This window comes from Wolffia australiana, chromosome 5 (genome assembly GCF_029677425.1).
Source record: "Wolffia australiana isolate 7733 chromosome 5, ASM2967742v1".
NCBI lineage: Eukaryota > Viridiplantae > Streptophyta > Magnoliopsida > Alismatales > Araceae > Wolffia > Wolffia australiana.
The window spans coordinates 10,712,948-10,735,998 of NC_135839.1; the positions used below are offsets into that span (position 1 = coordinate 10,712,948).

Here is a 23,051-nt window from a genome sequence, read left to right on the forward strand (position 1 = left end):
GATGATTATGGGTCATCTTCACTGGAATATATCTTAGGCAAGTAATTCTCTTGATATGGTGAATTTAAGAAAACAAGGAGTACATAAAGAATAAGGGATCGTGATAACATGAAGATGGTGAGATGAGATGGGGATAATAAGTATTTAATAAAGATAAGAAACATATAATCACAAGTGGTAGATAGTGGGATATGAACAAAGTGGTAGAAAATGAGAGAGTGGGATAGAGGAAGATGTGAAGAGGTAATGAGAAAAAAATGCAGATGAACAAGGGGAAATGATAAGAAGAAATATATAAATTAGGGTTTAATATTTAAATTAGGGTTTATATGATAAAAGGGTTTGAAGATTGTAAGTGATGGAGATCATGGAATGAGACTTCGGATGGATATTATGTGGTCGTTAAGCCAATCACACCACCATGTTTATTTAAGTTCATTGAATAAAATAGTAATGTTCATTATTATTCTGTGTGATGTTTATAATGAAGTCCACGAATGCGTGCAATGACTTTATGAATTATGATGAGATCATAACACTGTGATCACTAGTCTTTAAACATGTATTATAAATATTCATATTCGATGGATAGTCGAGACGGACAACGAATTGTCCGAATAGAATGGCACTACCTGATCCTACTTATACGATAAGTATAGCTGATCATGTGGCTATTAGTGTGGCAACACTAAAGATTGATAATGGGTGCTTTTTGGAGAAAGAGTTCACGGAATTGACCCGCACGAATCCCTGAATGGTATTATACCTAAACGTCAATCTGGTTGATTCAAGTCACATTTGTATAAGTGATCCACTGACCTGAGACACCAAGGACATCTCGTGAATGGACGACTACGTTTTGACTATGACTTACGAGCCTCTAATCATGGGATTCAAACAAGTCATAGATCGGATGTAGTACAAAGCTCACAGAGATGATTGAGTGGTCAAGAGGAGATTGACTCAAGGAAGACGATGCAGAAAATTCTTTGGCCAGGTAGTGAGGATATTGGAGAAGGCATTTTCCAATGATCCCCGTTACGCATCAGTACTAATCGAATGACGGATTAGGGTTTGAGGATAAACCATACCCTAAAGGTTCTCACACGGATGATGGATTATACATATACAGTAACCGATGACGGTAAAGGTTCCATGACAGAGTTCGAGACTACTCGGTATCTTCTAGAGCACGAGGTGTAGCTTGGCGCCCCACGGGCTGGAAACTAAACCTATCAATTGGGTTAAATCGGTCATTATTTAATTAATCTATATGTTTCTACAGTTAATTAACAAGGTTGGTCAATAAATGTTATTGGGCCACAAAAGTTATTAACTAGAATGATACACTAGCCTAGAGGGTCACACGCACAAGATCATAAGGGCATTGGTGGATGTATTTTACTTTGTGAGATTTTGGATAAAAACTTAAGTAAAATATAAATAGGGAGGGGGCACTCATTTCAATCACCTAGGGCAGCCAGAATTGAGAGCCCCCTTTCTCCACTCTCATTTCTACTCAATCAAGGAAAGTGTCTTGAAGGAGGGTTGCCGAAGAAGTGGAGATCCAAGCACCGAGTGATCGCGTGAATACTTCTAGAGGTCGGACGGATGAATGGCTTCAGAACGATCTCGGAGCGGCCAAGTCAAGGGTGGAACGAGTTCCCCAAAAGGTACATTCACTGTTTGATATTAAAGATCGATTATGAATAGATTGACACGCTTCCGCATCGATGGAAACATGTTTTCCATGGACGAACCAAGGCATAGAATCCAACTGGAAGATAATGCTAGAGGATGACAGTACTGAGCTGATGACAACTATCAAATGACGATCAAGTCTGGTAAGTCGTATCATTTGAACTTATCATATAATTTTCAAGTATAAATATTATACCCAATTAGTATAAAACCAATAATATCATGTAAAAAAGTTTAGATCATATTTCAAACATTCTATTGGACAATTTTTGATGATCCTAGTTTAAAATAAATTTTCTGTATTTTCTCTCCATTTTTAATATGATAAAAATCTCTAAAATTACATATACCTCTAAATAATTACCCATCTTATTCTAGTATTTTTATTCTTGTAATTTAATAAATATAACTTCATTTCTTCATAAAAGATATTAGACAGGTACTCTCTCTCACTCAGGCATTTCTTCAAAGCTCGCGAATGCCCGCTAAAAAATATTGTATATTTTCATTTTCTTTTCTCTCCTTGCAGACAATTCTTCCTCCCTTTATCTATCGCCTGATTGGCTTTCTATCCATCTATAAGCATATATTCATCATTTTTTTTATCTACTATATCATAATAATAAATTTCCTTGCTAGTAATAAAATCTTAATGCCTCTTCTTCCCTTCTCTTAACTCATTAATTGGCTCTATCTCTAAGTGTCAATCCATGTTGAGATGACATTTCTCTCTGTTATTTATTTGAGTGATAGTAAAATTTTATAAACATTATTTGACTGAAGCAAAATTAATGAAAAAAATTAATACCCCTAAATTTGGCTTCATCAACAATACAAATTTGGAATGTCAATTGAGGCCTCAAAGTCCCAGCAACAAAAAACCCAATGTGATTTTCATTATATGACTATTATAATGTAGAACCATTTGTTCGGTTTGTAACCATTGTGCTATGTATCTGAGCATATGTGGGGAATTTACTAGTTTTGTTCTTGTGTCAATTTTAAAGGTATTACGTGCTATTCTGTGATTGGTCGCCATTTGATCATATCAAATGGAGGCACATGGCAGGGAGTGATTCCCACTAGGAAAAAAAATATTATATTGAACAGAATGTCAAAAATCATGAAAAAAATAAATTATGACTCAGAGAAATAAATTCTTTGAGAGTATGATGCTGGAAAAATGCTTAAAATATTAGTAGATCCACAAAAATCTTAATAGTCCTTAAAAAAGTATTTAATTACTTTTGGCTGGATAACACCCATATATTATTATTTAATTCACAGAATAATTAAAATTTATGGTATTATAATAGATATGAAACTATATTATGGTTTTCATACTTAACATATATCTTCATACCTATAATGCGACCATGAATCTGATTCCATGATCCATTCAACATGATTGGTCATATATTGTCACAGTGAATTTTAAGATCTGAAGTGCATGCGCGGTACACAATTTAGACTAAAAGGCCAATTTTAATTTTCTCAATTTATCGTATAATGTATAAATTTATTAGTTTTAAGGATTTATCCTTTACATTTAGTTTGAATGGATTGATATAGTATATGCAAATCTAATTTTACTTTTATCCTTTAAAATATTTTGTTTTCCAACCATCACGTTGGCTAGACAAATTAGAAAAAGGCTCCACATACTCTCTGAGAAATTTTCATAAAAAAGTCTATTAGGAAAATTTCATAAAGTCCCCATGTCTTAGAATGTTTTATCAAAGTCCCCGAACCTGAAATGTGGGACCCTCAAGTCCCATTATCAGCCTAGATAATAACTTAAACAACCCAATAACCTTTATTGCCTGACCTTATTAATTAGCTAAGTTGACTTGTAGATTAATTAAACGATTAGGCCATTGACTTGTGGGGTGGCATGCTACACCCCTTGCGCTTGAAGATACAATTGACTATGCCAACAATCCATGGAACCTATTAAGTCGTGTGTTATCGTCATCTGCACATATTTTCAAAGGACTTCGGATAAGTAAATCGTCCAACCCTAATCGTTCATTATAGTTAGGATTGATGTGTAGAAAATTTATCAGAGAATACCTTCTATGATATTTCCACTGCTTTAGCTAGGGATTAGTTGCATCTTGTTCCTTGAACCTATCTCTTGAAATACCAAGGATAAACGATCCCGTCTTGACCACACAATCAGCTTAGTGGACTTGTTTCTGCATCTGAGCTAGGACTGTTTGGAATCTCATGGATATAGATTCGTAGGTCATAGTCAAAACACAATTGTCCATCGACAAGGCGTGTTTTGTGCCCCAGGTCTAAGGACCTCTTATACAACCATGACATGCTATAATACCATTCTAGGATTCACACTGATCAATTCAGTGAACCTTTTTTTGCTAAAAAGCAGTCATTATATCTCCTTAGTGTCTCCACAGTAAAGTATATAGGTTCAGTCATACTGATCATATGAGTTCGGCTACATAGTGCTACTCTATGCAGATATTTGAATGTCCATGTTGAGTGTCTATGGAATAGTAATAGTTAGAACACATGGCTAAAGACTAGTGATCGACATATATTGATAACATCATATTTCACTTAGTCATTGCACATATTTCATGGACGTCAACTATGGTCATCCCACACATTAAAATGAATCTATTGTGTCAAGAAATATTGATCAAGACATGGAATGTGAGATTGGCTTGCAGCATGTATTCCAACAAAATATTCATGAAAAAGTTCAAGAAAATTTTTCTCCATACATTTCATGCATCATAGAACATTATTGAAATATATAGGACTTTCTTGGTATGTGGCATTAAAAAAATGGAATTTAACTTCCATATGTAAAACCTCTGAATTTTGAAATTGGTTTCTTTAATCTCACATATCAAATAAAATTTTAAAATTTGAAAGAAAAATAATTTTAATCATTTTGAGTAATAAATTAGAGGAATTTTTTATAATGTAGACCCAAAATTATTTTCTTGCATATATAGCTTAACAAGTAGCGTTTGTTATTTCTTTTATACTTTAACTGCAATTTAATTCTAATAAATTTGAGTTATTAGGGCCTAGGATGACATGATGGTTAGTTATGAGAATGATAAGTAATGCTTACGCTTACCTATTGAGGAGCTCATGTGAATGATTTTTTCTGCATTCTGTTTAATCCATTCTTAGAAGTATCTTTACATGAAAAGTAGGTTGACGTTTGATCAATTCACACAATTACTTCACGTTTTTATGGGATACACGTTCACTAAGTTCCAATCTTTTCGTTATTTTCCCTGTTGTGGATTGAGATAATCTGTTTCAAAGGGTCAATGAATGAACTGAGGTGAGGGTTCTGATAACATAGAAATAATCCGGCTACCATAACTTATCATTTACTTAATTCATGTCATGTGGAGAAATTCCCACAATTCTTATTTAATCTCATTCTAGGAATTCTAGTATTTTATATTACTTCTCCCAACTATGAGTATTTTTCTTTACGTTAGTTATTTACGCTCCTACTAATAGAGCATTTCATCCATTCCAAATCATGTATTATCCATCTAATGATAGATAACGAGATCACTGGAAGCTATCAGCACATAAAATTTAACGGAGCATTGAGGAAAAACATTATGATCATAACGTATAATGAAGATTCCAGAGAGGTTAGCCCGAAACAAGGGATCCAACTCACAAGATTTACATAGTTTGCTTCACACTAACAAACCAGAACTTGAATGTGTCACGAATAATCTTGGGTTTTAGGCAAATATCATCGGCCCAACTACTTGGGATTTGATTTTCCAAGATACATTCAAGATTGGAATAACCTTTGTTGTAAAGTACCCGTAAGTGACTATTCTATTCTAGTGAAACAAGGGCAAGTTACACGAATAAGATGAATAGGAAGACATTACCTGCAGCTCAGCCGGACCTTAACCCATGCAAACCCATTAGGCGAAGATCCTTTTTTAAAGTCTGGCGCCGCTTGGCGAGATAAAGATAGAGCAATTGATCCATTTAAAAGTTGAAGCAACGCAAGTAAACGGGAGTTTACTTAGACCAGGCGGCAGCATCAATCTCCATCTGGGCGCTTCTATAGAGCTCGAGCCTCTTAGATATTGCCGACCTTCTCTCCATGATCGCTGGGTCTTCGTCCAGCAACGATGATAATTCCTTAGCCTGCAATTAAACTCCCAGATTAACATGGAAAGATAGATAGAGATATATATATATATATATATATATATATATATATATATATATATATATATATATATATATATATATATATATATATATATATATATATATATATATAAAGAGAAAGGGAAAGCACCTCCTTTTTTCCCAACTCGGTGAAGAAATGGTCGAGCAAGGCCCGTTTGGCCTCGCGGACTTGGCCATAAACTACTGATTTTGGAATGGAGTACCGCAAACTAGCACATACCATGTTGACATAAGAGAGAACGGTGGAACCTGGAATTATGCAATGTGATGATAAATGTGGAGATATAATATAGCAACCATATTTAATAAGAGAAAGTTGATTCCAAAGATTTCAAAATTACCTATTCGCCGGAGATAAGAGTCGGTGTAGCGATCGAAGACGGAGTGCGCAGGATTTCCGCCCTTCTCCAAGTCCTGAGGAATCCTCCTGAAAAAGTCAACAGTGAGGTAACTGCATTCCATGTCGACCAGCTTCAGAGTCGCCTTCTTGCTTTCCTCCCTCATTCTTTCTAGGGAATCATGAGCCTCGTTTGCCACCTCCATTCTCAGCGCAGGATACTGTTTCAATTCCTATGAACAACCCAATAATGCAGACATAATACGAAAATAAGTTTAAAATTGGCACGAGTACAAACAAGTTGATGATCAGACTTTTTTGAACAAAACATTAAAAAAAAACAGTAATCATGAGGAATGTAAAAGCCTACTGCTGTTTCATTCACCGCCTTCTGAACAAGTTCTTTAAGTATGAAATGTACCTGAAAAAGACCACGCTGATCAAGAAAGAGCAATTATCTTGAAGATTTTCTTACTTGACAGGCGGGAAATAACGAATAACAATAGATGTCCTCTCATACCGCATCAACGGCAGCCTCAGCAGGGCCTCTGATACTGACCAGAGATGACTCAATCAGACGACGGTACCCCTGTTCCGGTGCTATCAGATGCGGCTGGTATCCATCTGCTTCAGTGATCAATTTTTTCACGTTCTCCATTGACAATTGTTTGTCGAATTGGAGTCTTTTCAAAGCCGCCGGAAGTTGATTATCGAACACATTGTAGATCTTGTCACCACCAGGACGTCTGTGGGCAATCTCAAATTACAAAAATGCAGTTTGAGAAAAAAATGATTCACGATAGATTGATAGCATCAGCTTGATCACCGTTTCTCGGGTGATCACAATGAGTAGTTAAAGTCTTTATATATTTATAGCATCAGCTTGATCACCGTTATCGGGTGTTTTTCCTTATATTCGTTGAAAAAAAAATTGAGTATTTTTCGAAGAGAAATGGAAAAGGAATATTTCAAGATTACGATTAGCGTACATGCCATCGAGGTGTTCTTTGTAATTCTGATCAAAGATCCGGCATATCTCCATGATCATGTATAACTTTCCCTGTATGGAGGAACTTCAGATCACACTAACGGAAAAAGGGAATATCAACAATTTAAAGTGGAGTGGGCAAGAATTTTCAACATGGCAATAAAGCTTACACCGGCATCTGCGGCAATTGGTTTCCCAAGTCGATTAAGCTCAGATTCCAGCTCAGCGATGCTTTTACTGATTAAGGACTGAATCCCAGGAATGCGAGACTTAATCACTGTTTCCAGATGCTGCAACATAGGACATGCAAATAAGAATTAAGCCATGACATCAGATCTCTCAAAGAATTAAACAAAGATGCAAGAACATTGATAAACTACCTTTGAAAGCATCTTCCCCAGGTGCTCTGAACCCATTCGATGAGCAAGATGTCTATACTCCGGGCTACTAGAAAAGTACTCTCTCTCTGCACGGCGTGCAGCGATCATGTCGACGTTCTTGTTGATATCTTGCTGAGAACGGTTGACGACACCAACCCATGGATATTGAAGCCGGTATGCGTTGCCCTCCAGTATCTATTGGCACACTAAAAGTCGTGAGAAAGTACAAATTTAAGTTCATGTAAAAGAAACAGGAAGTCGAATAAAGGATGAATATTGAAGGTTATACATCTAATATATGAAAATAGACGAGAGCGAGTCCCAAAAAAAAGGAACGTCTAAAATTCTCTCAGATTACTAAACCACAACGAATTCAGAAAATTGGCATAAGCTCTGACAGATCTTACATCAACCGCATTGGTACCCTTGTCCATGATGTCAATCTTTGTGAGGACGCCAAACGTTCTATCTCCTGAAGCAAAATTAAAATGTACATTTATTGTCAGTTAACCGAATAAATCCACAGATTCTTCTTTTACAGCGTTAGCAAAAAACAACGTGGACATTAGTCTGGATCTCCCGCGGCCTAGAAAATAATATGCTCTAAGTTTGGTAATTCAATACAGCGTAGGATTCTCAGCAAATACGACATCGCTCCCTAAAACTTGAGTCAATACGGATATTTTAAGGCAGCCTTCCCGATCTATAGAAATGATTTATTAATAAAAGTTTAAAATCAAACTCACTAGAAAACTAAGGTTTCATGCGTTTCATATAAATGGGAGCAGAAAAATCAGTCTCTCGCAAGTAAAGAGCCATCACAAAAGGTGATTGATTACCTTTTGGGTCCACCTCACGAGATATTTTGATAGCATCAGACGTAGCAAGGTCTTGGTTGGCTGGCGAAATTGCCAGAATAATGCAATTAGGCTGTGTTTGAAAAGAAAGAAGATAGTGTTAAATGTTTCTAAAGGACCAAGAAAGGTACATAAGCATGCACCACAAGTTGAGACTCAATCTAACTGGGATAAATGCCATCTTGATTGCCGATGCAATGCCTATTAGTTCTGTCAGCGGGGAACTACACCCAGCATACTTCTTAAAAATTCAGTATAGATAAACAACCAAATCAGATATCATATATTAAGTTCACCAAGATAAAATAAACAAAAGAAGAACCCATTACTGTGACGAATCAAGTAAAAAGATAATAAATCTTGTTGGATTTCACGGTAAACTGAGGATGCCGATTTGGCATCTCTCTCTCCCCCTCTAAAACCAGAAGTCTGTTATGTTACCGGGGAGACATTTTCTTCTTGACTTCCTCATAAGGACAGAACTCTTACCAGCTGCCTCGCATTTTTTCATCTTAAATATGGAGGAGACTGATGATTTTGCATTCATGACTTTAATATAATAGAAATAAACAGACTAACCCTGGATTATAACTCTTCCCCTTGACCGGTTAGATGAAGTATTTTATTGACTTCTTGGAAGTGGCTCAGAAGGAAAAAGAAAAGCCAAAATATGTGGGGTAAATGAGGCGCAGAAGCAATAAGACGAAAAACCAGTGAAAAGATCTAATTGCCTTGAGTATTTGGAGCAGACAGGCAACATACACCGAGCGTCTGGCAGGGTAAAAAACATCGGGAAACAACAGTGCAACGGAAGAATAATTTGAGGGTCTTGAGGTTCAAATGATTGGGGATCTTCTGATTTCCTCATTTGCAGCAAATATGCTCTGATACCATGTTGGAATAGGACAAAAGTGTGAGGATGAACAATATGAATTTGATAGAAGGGCAAAAACTAGTTGATCAGTCCCCTTGCATTCTAATTCATCTGTCTTAAATAGGCAGATGCATTTATACGATTTGGACATGAAAGTCTCTTGGACATTAAAGAGAGAAAACTTATCATCTAATGAAATGTCTCCTCTCCACTGATTCTAAGGGTTTTAATTAGTTTATCAGGATATTCAACTTTTGGTCTGGATCACAATAACTACTCTGATAAAGCAGCATCAAGCGAACATTTCACTGACTTGAAAAAAATTTAGGTCAAAAAGCAACGAACAAGAACACAAAATAATATGCATCAAAATAGAGACAGTACTCTGCTGGCCATGATGAATAAAGTTCTGTGCGAAGAGTAACAAGAAAAATAAAAACATAATCTGAAAGGACATCTTACGAGACGAAATAAAATAGAGATAGCGTTCGGCTGGCCATGATGAATAAAGTTCTTTATGAAGAGTAACATGGAAAAATCAAAAACATAATCAAAAAGGACATTTTGTGACACGAGAGAATATGCATGTAAATAGAGATAGTGTTACGTTGGCCATGATGAATAAAGTTATTTATGAAGAATAAAATGGAAAAATAAGAACATAATCTGAAAGGACATTTTGCGACAAAAGCGTTCAATCTGATTTAAGTGACATGTTACAATGATGTCCTCTACCTTCTCAATATAAGAGCGAACCATGTTCTCAATATCTCCGACGATGCTGTCAGGTTGGCCCTCTGAATTTTCAGTCATGAAAAGGGTCAGACATATGTAGAATCTGAGTTATAACTGTTACGGGGGATAAAAGGCTCTATAGTACGTACCAACGGCTACCTTGGTGAGCCCCGGAAGATCAATAAGAGTTAGATTTACAACTGCCAGGATAAAGAATCAGAGTCACGTATGAAAAATTAACAAAATTATCATACTTAAATTTAATTAATATGACTTACTCTACCCATTTAGGCGTCTACAGCCAAACCATACAACTTTCAGCTTTTGAGGGTTTACTAAAGGGATGAGATACAAGTGGTCCTGCTTGCACTTTTTATCTCTATTTTATTTCTAGCTTCAACTCTGAATTCTTCTATCTTTACATTTATCCTTGAATTTGATCTTATACCCATGAAGACTTAGCATCAGATAACACTTGACCTCCAATTTTGAGATGATGGGGAGCGGTCAACCCCCCAAAGAGACTGGATACATCCGAAATCGACTCGCAACTCATTTAAAACTGATTAAAAGAAGCTTGAGACCAATGAATATCAAGGCAGATCAATGGGTGGGTGACACACTAGCGTTATTCTTTGTCCGACCTTAGCAAAAATAACAGTACGCCTCATAACGACCGTCCAATAATAAAATGAATAAACGTAAAAGCTCCTATAATATAACAGTTGGCTACTTTTGGAGTATTTTGCAGATTTTACTGGTCCACCTAAACCCCGAGCCCAAAGAATTAGGAGTTCCTTGACGAAGCGTGAAGTAAATTGGATTCTCAACATAAGTGATAAAGCAAGCCATCTGTGATTATTTAATCCATGTTTCTGTAGCGCTTTTGTGAAAAGAGGATATATTGAGATGAGACATTAACACAGATTTTGAGAGGCTCATCAAGATATGAAGAGACAAGGAGCAATATACAAGCAGAAATGTACGTAACAGAATCCGAGTATAAAAATTATAAACTAGAAGAGTATAATAACATCTTACCACTAGGAGAGTAGATACAGAGATGAATTGGCACACTGGATATTTGCTTCGCACGTCCTGTCTCCCTTTCAGTCTCATCGGATATCTCCTTCCGCACAAGAGCTGGATGAATACAGCCGGATCAATGAATTTTGATGCCAGAAGAGTCTTGTAGTGCAAACATGCATTTCAGTGAAGATTTTTAAACAAATACATCCAACGCTCAGAACCTAGCCACTTTAACCCAAAGTTCGCCTTTTAAAAATGCTTTCTTTGATTTTGCAATGCATATCATAATCCTTAGCGCAACGCTTCGGGAAGGACAACACTAAAACCAAATCCAGTAGGTTAATAATGAAAATCAACATTTGAGGCGATATTCTTGGTTGACGAGATTGATATCCCATAAAAGAGGTACAGATTTCATTAAACCTATCAATTCATAGCACGATCTACAAGAGAATCATATAAGTAAGACCATATCCCGAGTAAAGAGTGCTCTAGTCCATATGCCGAGGTCCACAGCTTCCTAGATTGGAGGAACTTGCATTTGATTCAGCTAGTGTATTTCTCACCTTTGCGACAGATTTCTAAATCAGAACATTTATAAAACTGTTATCAATCTTTTTTATCTAGAACTAAGGATATTTTCTGAAGTTTAATTCCAATTATCAAAACCCGCCAAAATATAATTCCCGATCAACCACGCATAACCATCGTAGTATGTGGTTCAGAGAATTTCTATTTGCTGCACTGTGTGGTCAGAAATAAAATAAATACAGCATCACAACTATGAGATATATAGCCACTAATCCTTACCGAAGTCCGTGAATTTTTTCCGAGGAAGATGAAGAAATTCAGCGTACTCCCTTCCTTCGTCGATCTTATGCAGTTGCAATACCAATGGGCGTCGAGTGACAATTCCTGGAATTTTAAAAGTGTAGCTTCATTATGTGAGCAAAAAAATGAAGGAACTAATAAATACAAATCTTCATGATCATTACCAGAACCCCGAGGTAAAAAATCCTTCCCCACAATACTTTCTAGAACTGATGACTTCCCGGAACTCTAGAAACAAAAACACAACAGAAAAGTATCACCAGCTACATTAACATAAGCCAACTACTCATCAAGCTTCAAACAAAAATCAAGTGATCGTATTTCCAACCAACCCTGGCTCTTGAGCGATAAACAATAAATGAAAATGTCATGTAGAGCAAAGAACCAACCCGGAAAGTAAAACATAAACGACGGAAATCTCTGTAAATAAATGGCACATTCTACAAGAAAGGGCAGCATGAAGTTTGAGCGCTCTTGAGAGGAACAAAATTTCACTGATGCAAACGTTTTGAACTTCTAATCACGGAACGATCTCGATCGTCAGATCATAAGATCATTATGGGTTTCTGTACATTCTCATCGAGAGATAAAGAGAGGGATTCGTAGGATGGTGTCTGCGTAAGAACAGTAACTCAGAGGACGGAAAAGAGGAATCAGAAAAATCGTGGATGCGCCGGTCTATCCGGCATCGCGAACACATCAATTTCCACGAGTTTCGCCGAGTTCAACATGAAATTCGACGCGGATCAGTCGAAGTGGAGAAGGGCATCATCCATCACGAAACAAATTAACCGAAAGATGCAGCAAAGACGAGCAATAAAACTCAAACAGCAGGGAAGAAACCCAAAAACCCAACCTGTCCTCCAACGACGGCAATGGCGGGCAGCGAGTCCCAGAGAGTCGGCAAAGAACTCCCTTCTCCATGGTCCCCGAGGGCAGTGCAAGCCCTCTGAAGCTTGTTAACCAGCGTTATCAGATTCTCCATCGATCCGTTCCTGCTCAGCCGCTCTACTTTCCAACCCCGCAAGCTGGATTCGATGAAAGCGGAAGAACCGCAAGCTGCAAATCAACGAAATCGCGCCGATTCTTCCGACGAATTTCGTATTCAAAACCAGCGGGAAGGGGGAAATCGCAGAAAACAGGATCAAATCTAAGCCGTCCATCGGTGGAATTTTTCCCGAAACTACCCTCTTTCTTTCTCTCCGAAATCACAGAGAACAGCTCGCTCTAGCTGACGAACAACAAGTGAGTTAGTAATAATCAAGAGTCGTGTACAGCGTTCGCAACGCAATGGTGAGGTCAATTTCTCTCTCGAAATCTTCTCTACGACTGATCCGGAGACTCGTAGCCCCAGGGGTTCTTGCACGCCCAATTCCACGAGTCTCTGCACATCTCCTCGATCCCAAACTGCGCCCTGCGCGGAAGAACAATCGATCAGAAGAGACGTAGCGTAAGAAAATCGTCCAATTCTCGAGTTTTACCTCCAGTTGAGCTCTTTCTCCGCCTTGGCGATGGACGCGTAGACAGTCTCCGCGTCCCCAGGCCGGCGCCCGGCCAACACCAGATGGATTTTCTACTCGCCGCGATTGAATTCGGTGAGATGATCATCGATTACAAGATTATATGAGATTGAGGCGTTACCTTGCCGGAAGCCTTCTCAAATGCCGCCACCATCTCCAGCACCGAGGTGCCCTTCCCCGTCCCCAGATTATACACCTCGCATCCTGATAACGAGACGGATTAATCATCCATTCTTACCATTTTTCGCTTGCTCGAAGGAGAAGAAGAAGAATTACCCAATTCAGATCCGTCGAGGAGCTTCTGGAGGGCGGAGATGTGACCCACGGACAGATCAACGACATGGATGTAGTCTCTAATCTGCGAGAAAATAGAGGCGATCGTCGGATTGGATACAAAGAGATGAAATTCAAGGAAGGCAGATTCTTACGCCGGTGCCGTCCTTGGTTGAATAATCAGTTCCGAACACGGTGAGAGCGGGCATTCTTTCCACCGCCACTTGCTGCAGAAAGGGCATGAGATTGTTTGGGATGCCGCGAGGATCTTCACCGATCAAGCCGCTGGGATGTGCTCCGACTGGATTGAAATATCTCAGCAGTATGATGCTCCATTCTGGATCAGAGAGACACAGATCGCGGCAAATCTCCTCGATGAAAAGCTGGAAGACGGGCGATTTCATTGTTATTCAATAGTTTCAAATAACGACAGAGGAAGAAGTTGATTTTTTTTTTGTTGGGTTCTTGGAACAAGCATGCGAAGAACACCTTGGTGCGTCCGTAAGGGTTCATGGCAAAGAGGGGAGACTCTTCGGTGCAAGGAACTTCCTTCGGCCACCCGTACACCGTCGCAGATGATGAGAATACAAGCTGCATGGATTTTTTTTTTGCATGGAAAAATTGATCAAGGATTCTGTTTCGAAAGAAATTTTGATCCATGGTTCTGTTTCGAATGAAGTTTTGATCAAGGGTCGGTTTAAATCAGATGGTACAGATAGTATACCTTCTTGCAGCCGTGAGCACGCATGACATCCAGCAAGTTGACGGTGCCGATGATGTTGTTGTCATAATATAGAAGAGGTTTCTTCACGCTCTCGCCAACAGCTTTCAGCCCGGCAAAGTGGATCACTGCCTCAATTCTGTAGCTTAACAATATTCTCATTAAATCATTATCAGGAAAGGCCACTCAAAACATGAGCAACTGAATTGCAATTAATAAGGAACCTATGGAAGGGTATTCGCCTAAATAAAGTCTCAGTTTTTTATATAATCAGATGACTCTTTGAGCAAAATACTGCCAACCGGCCGCAAATTTTGACAGGATAGATGCGCCGGAAATCGTGGAGCATTCTAGTAAAGGACTTGAACATAATTTCTGTATAATATTATGATCATGGGCTGCTTCACTAGTCCACCTTCCACGAATAGTCTGAGCTGCTTCACAAGTCAATTTGCAAAGGATCTTACTTCAAGTTGAAGCTAGACGTCAATGGCCAGAAGGGATCTTAATGGGACAAACAAGAATGAAAGGTGGACTACAGGTAGTGAATCAGCCGAAGTAGGAAGGACAAATAGAATTCAATAGGCCAAAATGACAAAAAACATCCCACATGAGAAACGTGAGAGATCTCTCAAATTTTCCAAGGTCGGTATTTTTGTAGTAGCATGCATAAAATAATGGTTCAAGTAACCTTCAGAAATTTTTTGACACTAACAATCACGATAACAACTTTTTCAATAGGGGCTAGTATCCAGAAAGGTAACTCACCAACATGCAGTTAGTCAACTTGTTTTTTTTTGTGGATAAAGAAATTTTTTCCACGTCAGGAAATAGAAGGCCCTGTAAGGACCCTACTTCATCATGCAAAGGAGTTTGGGAGAAATATTCGACGCATTGATAAATGGACTCAACTGGAAATTCTGATGGAATGGCAAATGTATAATCTCTGTCTCCAAAGAGTACAAAGATTAAACCGGCAAGAAGTCCCTTCTTCTGATGGATTAAAATACCCGGAGAGGAGAACCCTCTCATTTATACAATAGGAGGGAATTTTTTATGAGACATAACCAATGTGGCACAAAACCTACATCACTGGGCCAGCACTTTGACTGGGCCATGATGCGGTCCATTGCCAAGAGCCTAATCTTCAAACCCTATTCAAATAGTGCCCTACTAAGAATTCTATGAAGCCACGAGTCATAAATTCTTTGTTCATCCAAAGGAGAAGAAACAAATTTTCCAGCACCTCAATCACTAGATGACAAATTCGTAAACAGTTGATGAACACGGCTTCCTCGACGGAAAAACCATAAGAGGAATAAAATCACTTCAAAAGGACCTGTACCCCGGATCGTGTGATAAAAACTTTGGCCACAACATACCCTACTTAGGCTACGGTTTGTACAATATCAACATGAATCATGCTGCGTCCCCATCCTAAGCGCGCAAGTAAAACTACCCAACTTGTCGGCCTCAAGTACAACGGGCTCAGCAATTGACTCCTAAATCGATTGTAACAAGCGATTTTAAAATAAAAAAAGCTTACGCAGTGGAAGCAAACAGCTTGTCCAGAGCCTCCTTATCCCGGAGATCAATCTGCACAGCACCGGAGGAGATTAGTGTGTTGAAAGCAGGCCCTCCGGCACAAAATTGAGAACTGAGAGACATGAAAACACGGAATCGATCTACTTTTATTTTGCTCACTTCCACGAAGCATGAGCACGATTGAACACTAAAGATCACAATTCACACGTCTTGGCAAAAGCGACGTAACTTCTTCATCATGTGCCCATCTCCGGACAATACAATTCATACCCACCACCAGCAGTGCTTTAAACGAAAATCAGACAATCTTGCGAAGATTCTCCCCCCCACCCGAAAGGAAATCATACTCCGTATCCAACGGAGCATAAAAAAAGGAAAGAAACCAGAGCGGCGGTCCAAGGAAAGCGGTGACACAGTAAAAGTAAAAAAAAAAACCAAAAAACAAACGAAGGAAGAAAAATTGGAACCCAATCAACAATAATTGAGCCTCCGACATGACAGATCCCCACAAGGTTGTCAGCAATTTCCAGCCAGTAACAACCTTATGAAAATCGATGTTCTTCCCCGAGTCCCCGGCAAGTTCAGCGGCTCTCTTGACAGCGACCTCGGAGGAATTATCGAGGTTGTCCACGACGACGGCCTTGAACCCCGCCTTCACCAGCTCCAGCACGGTGTGGCTTCCGATATACCCAGCCCCGCCGGTGACGAGCACCGTCTTCCCCATCACCGAAACTCCAACCTACCCGCGCCGGGACAACGCCTTCTGCAACATCGGCCCCATAAATAACCGCCGCGGGCACCGCTTCGAATCAAAACTTCCACCTTGGCGGCGGTTACCGAGCCTCCCCCGCCCTTCCGGCTTTAACCCATTTCCCGTCAGCGCCTTGCTGGAGATGGGTCGCTGGCCATTTACCCTAATCCAGTCAAGTAGTTCCTTAACCGCGGACTTGAATTCCTCAACTGGAGGAGCAGTTGGGGGCGGGGCGGGTGGTCAATGGGCCACACCCGAATGAAAAAAATTGTATTTTTACTCCTCCCGTTGTAAAATGCGGGCATCCATTTATGGTAGGCCTACTTCTTTCAAGAATAGGGTTCTGTCCTCTCCTACACAGTTCACCAGCATCCCTGTTCCACTTTAACTACAGTCGGCGGCTGCACATGGCGAAAGAGAGAGGGTTTCCGCTCTTCAGATAGGTATAAAAGGCGCGAGATTACAGAGAAATAGCGAGGTTTCGAGAGAGAAGGGGAGAGATGGACGGGGAGTGGGGGTCGGAGCAGACGATGAGCCCTGGTTCGAGGCTATTCCACAGGGAGAACTTCAACTGCCATATCGTGGCGGCCCTCGGCGTGGGGAAGAAGATAGACGTGGAGCTCGTCAAGGCGGGCTTACAGCGGACTCTCGTCCGCCATCCTCGATTCTCCAGCGTGAAGGTGGAAGGGAAGGGGAAGCCGAGATGGGTGAAGACGAAGGTGGCCTTGGAAGACCATCTCATCGAGGTGAAGATCGACGAGAGCGAGATCAAGTCCCCGGACCAGTTCGTGGAGGACTACGTCTCCGAGCTCTCTCGCACCTCCATTGACGACTTCTCGAAGCCCTTGTGGGAGCTTCACCTCATCAATCTCCCCACCTCCGACGCCGAGGCGGTGGCCGTCTTCCGCATACACCACTCCCTCGGCGACGGCGCTTCTCTCATCTCTCTTCTGCTGGCCTGCACTCGCCAGGCGGCCGACGAGAACGCCCCGCCGACGCTGCCGAGCAGCGGTCGGATTCGAAGGAACCATCGCGCCAACGGCGATCGCGAGTCGCCGTGGATTATCGCGGCGGTTCTGAGCCTGTGGGCGGGGCTGGTGCTGGCCTGGAACACGGCCGTGGACTTGCTGCTGTTCGTGGCCGCGGCGGCGTTCTTGAAAGACGACGATACGCCGATCAAGGGGAAGCCCGGCACGGGGCGGAACCCAAAGAGGATAATCCGTCGAAGGGTTAATCTGGAGGATGTGAAGGCGGTGAAGAAGGTCTTGGGAGCGGTAAGTTTGGTCCGTTCTTCGACTGTTGCGTTGCTTTCATTGGCTGATGGAATTTTCGTCAGACTGTCAACGACGTGCTGCTCGGCCTCGTTTCCGCGACTATCGCGCAGTACGTCCACAAGCGATACAAAGGTTGGCGTGTGAAAGAGAGAGAGACCTTGAGTATTTACTCCGTTTCTTTGGATTTGACCCCCCGGTTCTCTGCTGCGGTTTCTTCTTTTAGAGGAGGGCTACGGAGGAAAGAAGACCATGCCGAAGAACCTACGCATTAGGTCCGCCGTTCTCGTGAACATTAGACCCTCGCCGGGCATTCATGTGAGCCGTCGTTTCTGTCTCCCGTACTCTCTCTTTCTAATTTCTCACTATCCTACGCTTGCAAACTCTCTCTCGGTGTCCATCTCACCCGAACTCTCTCTCTCGTACTCTCTTTCTCACTCAATCTCTCTGGCTTCTCCACACAATCTCTCTCTGTCTCTCACATACGAAGTCTCTCTCTATCTCTGTCTCTCTCGCACAAACTGTCTCTCTGTGTCTCTCTCATGAAACTCTCTCCATCTCTCTATCACACAAACTCTCTATTTCTCTCTGTTTCTCTCACATAATCTCTCTTTATTTCTTTGCCTCTCTCACAGAATCTCTCTGTCTCTCTCACACACTATATTTCTTGTATCTCTCACAGAATCTCTCTATCTCTCTGTATCTCTCACATACTTTTTCTGTCTCTCTCGCACGGACTATTTCTCCGTCTTTCACGCACTATTTCTCTTCGCCTCTCACAGAATCTCTCTCCATCTCTCTCTATCTCTCTCGCACAGACTTTATATCTCTCATACCCCCTCTCTGCGGCCCGTCGTTTATACATATTTAAAAATCTGTCACATCGCGGCAGGACTTGGCGGAGATGATGGAGAAGGGAGAGGGTGACGTGAAGTGGGGCAACTGCCTGGGGTGCGTTGTCATTCCGTTCTGCGTGTCGCAGAGAGAGGACCCGCTGGACTACGTTCGCGCGGCGAAGAAGATGGCGGACAGGAAGAAGTTCTCTCTGGAGGCCTTCTTCACTTTTGTCTGCGGCTCCTGCATACTCAAAGTATTCGGAATTCGGGTAACGAAGAGTTTCCTCTGCGGAAACCCCTTGGATTTACTCTATCGCAGCTCTTATCTTCGATAATGGCGTGGCAGGCGGCGTCAGTTCTACCCCACCGGGTCTTCTCTCACACGACCGTTTCCATGTCTAACGTCATCGGTCCCGTCGAGGAGATTGCTTTCTGCGGCCACCCCATCGTCTACCTCGCGCCGACTGTCTACGGCCACCCCCACGTAAGCCCATCCTTTGACTCTTCCCCCCGTTTGATTTCTTCTGCGCGCGTTTTGATTTCTTCTGAAAAACTTTTCAGGCTTTGACGATACATTTCCAGAGTTACCTGGACAAATTGGAGATCGTCATCGCCGCGGACGAGTCCGTGATCCCCCGCCCCCATCAGATCTGCGACATCATGTCCGATTTACTCGAGCGGATGAAAAGCGCCGCCGCAGACACCGTGAAAAATCAGAAAGACGGCAAGGTCTGCGACGCGGTCTAGACAGATCCGAAAGAGAGAGAGAGAGAGAGAGAGAGAGAGAGAGAGAGAGAGATGGAGAAAAAAACGGAGTTTTTTTTTGGGTCTGCGGTTGATAGAGGGTACGTGGTAGGGTATGGGCTCCTCCGAATAGACGGCGAGAGGAAACCCAACGCCTCCCCCCTCAAAAAAGAATCTTCTTTCTTTCTAATCTCGCAATGAATGGTCTCTAATCTCTTCCTCTTCTCCCTTCCGCCGAGGAGGTGAAACCATGGCGAGTCTGGTCATGCTGTTCTTCGTCTTCTTGCATCTCGCTCCGTTCGATGGCGCGGAAGGGTTCTTCCCCGGAGGAGGGGGCAAGCGCGTATCAAGGGAGTTTCTAGACGCGCACAACAGGGTTAGATACTTCGCTGGGGAGGCGCCGGTAGTCTGGAACCGCACGCTGGCGCTGTACGCGCGGCGCTGGGCGCGGCGCCGGCGCGGGGACTGCAAGTGTGTACACTCTGGCGGGCCTTACGGCGAGAACATGTTCTGGGGGACCGGCTCGGGGTGGCGCGGCGGCGACGCGGTCCGGAGCTGGGCTCTGGAGCATTACGACTACGACCGGGTCAGCAACTCGTGCCGGCCCGGTCGGATGTGCGGCCACTACACGCAGCTGGTCTGGAACGCTACCGTTATGATAGGGTGCGCTCAGGAGGATTGCTTTGCCGGTGGCTCCGTGATAGTCTGCAGTTACCACCCTCCTGGTAACTTCGTCGGCGAGAGGCCCTTCGATTCCTCGCCTTGAACTTGCACCACCTCTCGTGGAAGAAAACGATGACGACACTCGCTATCATCTTAACTCATGATCGACGTCGACCCCCACGATAATTTCTCACGAGCATGTTTTCTGCTCTGGAACGTGACGCGAGGGGGGGGTCAAATTGTGTTTTTTTTCTCGTGTCTTTTTCAGGCGATGGAATTCGCATACTTGCCCCCATTACGTTTATTTCTCTTTTCAGTGCTGCGATACTGGGCATTGTAATTCGACTTCTCTTTGTCGTTTAGAGGAAAACCTTCACCCGATTGTCTGATGAAATATAAAGGGGGGTGGGGGGTAATTCTTCTCATTCGTACGCGCACTTTTCTTGTTTTCTTTGGATGAACGTATATTAATATTTAGGATTCGGAAAGAGAATGTAGTGAATAACATGGAATGCCTTCAATTCTCAAAATTTTCACCCATCGATTCGGCCTTAGAACATGCAAAACTCTGATAATTTTGAGTCAAAACTTAAAAATGGATTCTTTTCTTGTAGTCATTTACAGGCTCAGGAATTTGGCTCAATTCAGGTAAACGGTTAACCAAATCGTCAATCAAAAAATAGTTGACCATATGGTTACCCATGACTATATGAATCCCTGAATGGATATATACCTAAACGTTAATCAGGTTAATTTAAGTCAGTGGTCATGTAAGTGGTCTTCATACAAGAGACACGAAGATATCTTGTAGACGGAAGGTTATGTTTAAACTATGTCTTACAAGTCCCTAATCATGGGATTCAAAAGGTCTTAGCTCAAATATAACAAGAAATATGTGAAGGTAATTGAGAGGTCAAGATGTCATGGATCGCTCTTTGTATAAGAGGAATTTGCATTAAATTCATCGCCTAGGTAGCGAAGACATTAGACGAGCAGTTCTAACTGAAATGATGGATTAGGCTTTGATGGTTAATCATAACCTAAGTCATTTGGGAGTATCACATTGATAAATGACAGTAAATATATAGCAACAGATAATTATAAATATTTCTTGAGTGAGTTCATTTAATAATTTGTAACTTTTGGACCTTGAAGTGTCTCTTGGCACCCCACGTGTAGAAATATCAACCTATCAATTGGGTGAAATTGATGCTTAATTAATATATATATATATATATATATATGTCCATATAATTGATTAATAAGGTTGAAAAATAAATATTATTGTACCATTAAAGATATTAAATAGCGGGTCACACACACAAGATCTATGTTGTTAGTAGATATACTTAAATTTTAAGGACTTTTATGAAAAGTACGAAAATAAGTACAAATACATGAGCACCCATTTCAAGTGGTAATGTCATCCAAATGTTGTTGGGTTCTGGAGGCCTTGATTTGGTTAAACATAAGGATTCCACGTAGCGAAAGACTTAAAAGGGAATCATAATGGCATCAATAAAAACATGAAACAAATCACATGTGCATGGATCACATATGTGATTTCTTGGATCCTAGAGCGAGACGAGCCAAGCTGCGCATGTGTGGAGCCTCTTGACATATCCGCGGGGTCCATAGCATGCTAAATCTCCTCTTTTGCCTTGACGAGCTCTGTTCACCCTACATGATCGTCGTTACAACGTCCCAATCGCATCGGGATTGGAGTTGCGGGGATAAGAGAGAAGAAGTGGAAGGCCCCTAAACAATTCTGTCCTAGGTGAATTTTGTTTAGGGAATACATTAAGTGGGTATTTTTCATAAAACCCTCAAACATAAAGTATATCTTATGAAGTCCAAAAGACTATTTGTGTGAGACTATCTAGGCCCATGTATTAGTCTAGTTAACGATTCCAAAGGCCCAGTAATCAATATTGGTATTTCTATTTATTAACTATATCATCATATAGAGCAATTAATGTCTGATTGATTAACCCAATTGATATGTTGAGTTTCCAACTCGTGGGGTACCAAGTTACCTCTTGTGCTCTACTAGATACAAAGGAGTGTGTATTGACTCACTCATGGAACTCGTGCGCCATCGGTTACGATGTACATACAGTCTCTCATCCACTTGATGTTCCTTGGATTACTTAGGGTAGGATCAAACATTCAAACCCTAATCAATCATCCAAGTTAGTATTGTTGGCTTTGAAAATCATCGAAGAACTATTCTCTAATATTTCTCTGCCTTGCCAAAGGACTTCATCACATCATCTTCCTTGAATTTTTCCCTCTTATACGAGGGTGGAGGATCATATATTGGCCATTCAATCATCTTCATGAACTTCTAGATGCAGCCAAACTAAAGTCTATTTAGAATCCCATGGTTAGAGAATCATAGGTCATAATCAAAGTACAAATGTCCTTCTCGAGTATCATTTGAATATGAATAATAATATTTAGAACACATGCTTAAAGACTATTGATCCCTGTATTACGGAGTCATAATAATTCACTAAGTACAATCATGTAGTCATGGACTTCATTATAAGTATCACATGTGTATTATAATAATCACAACAAAATATGTAATATGTGATTGACTTGCCGACCACATATATTTCCATCAAATCTGTGTGCCCCCTTATCTTCTCCACTAATAGAAACACTCCCTTCATTCTGAGACTTGATAGTTGTGATGATATCTATAAAATTTTCAAGGAGATTTGAAGAAGTTTAAGATGATACCCATCATTGCATGGATACATCTATAGTCC

General features: G+C 41.1%; 4 protein-coding genes across 5 annotated transcripts; 2 read left to right on the top strand and 2 right to left on the bottom strand.

Moving 5' to 3' along the window:
* Positions 1-5,301: 5,301 nt before the first annotated feature.
* Positions 5,302-13,059, bottom strand: LOC144703084 (dynamin-related protein 5A-like). Of its 2 annotated transcripts, none has more exons than XM_078575167.1 (16): positions 12,807-13,059; positions 12,115-12,178; positions 11,930-12,034; positions 11,132-11,233; positions 10,240-10,290; positions 10,091-10,152; positions 8,464-8,554; positions 8,032-8,096; positions 7,625-7,819; positions 7,415-7,534; positions 7,246-7,316; positions 6,777-7,002; positions 6,627-6,677; positions 6,261-6,489; positions 6,029-6,168; positions 5,302-5,871 (listed from the first exon to the last, which is right to left on the bottom strand). In XM_078575167.1, exons 1-16 carry the CDS (start codon positions 12,933-12,935, stop codon positions 5,743-5,745), a joined length of 1,830 nt encoding a protein of 609 aa, XP_078431293.1. In that variant the 5' UTR covers positions 12,936-13,059; the 3' UTR covers positions 5,302-5,742. The 2 variants fall into 2 exon arrangements, with proteins under 2 accessions (XP_078431293.1, XP_078431292.1); XM_078575166.1 differs by having other exon boundaries at positions 6,627-6,692.
* Positions 13,060-13,178: 119 nt separating this feature from the next.
* On the bottom strand, positions 13,179-17,005 carry LOC144703086 (UDP-glucose 4-epimerase 1-like). The gene is made up of 9 exons (XM_078575169.1): positions 16,551-17,005; positions 16,011-16,060; positions 14,468-14,603; positions 14,233-14,334; positions 13,899-14,126; positions 13,747-13,828; positions 13,592-13,674; positions 13,432-13,523; positions 13,179-13,364 (listed from the first exon to the last, which is right to left on the bottom strand). The coding sequence occupies exons 1-9, from the start codon at positions 16,731-16,733 to the stop codon at positions 13,274-13,276; spliced, it is 1,047 nt and encodes a 348-aa protein (XP_078431295.1). The 5' UTR covers positions 16,734-17,005; the 3' UTR covers positions 13,179-13,273.
* Positions 17,006-17,143: 138 nt separating this feature from the next.
* On the top strand, positions 17,144-19,666 carry LOC144703085 (wax ester synthase/diacylglycerol acyltransferase 6-like). The gene is made up of 6 exons (XM_078575168.1): positions 17,144-18,034; positions 18,097-18,166; positions 18,258-18,349; positions 18,924-19,136; positions 19,214-19,351; positions 19,429-19,666. The coding sequence occupies exons 1-6, from the start codon at positions 17,261-17,263 to the stop codon at positions 19,612-19,614; spliced, it is 1,473 nt and encodes a 490-aa protein (XP_078431294.1). The 5' UTR covers positions 17,144-17,260; the 3' UTR covers positions 19,615-19,666.
* A 139-nt stretch (positions 19,667-19,805) lies between these two features.
* Positions 19,806-20,670, top strand: LOC144703087 (pathogenesis-related protein PRB1-3-like). The gene has a single exon (XM_078575170.1). It carries the CDS (start codon positions 19,862-19,864, stop codon positions 20,375-20,377), a length of 516 nt encoding a protein of 171 aa, XP_078431296.1. The 5' UTR covers positions 19,806-19,861; the 3' UTR covers positions 20,378-20,670.
* The last annotated feature ends 2,381 nt before the right edge of the window (positions 20,671-23,051 follow it).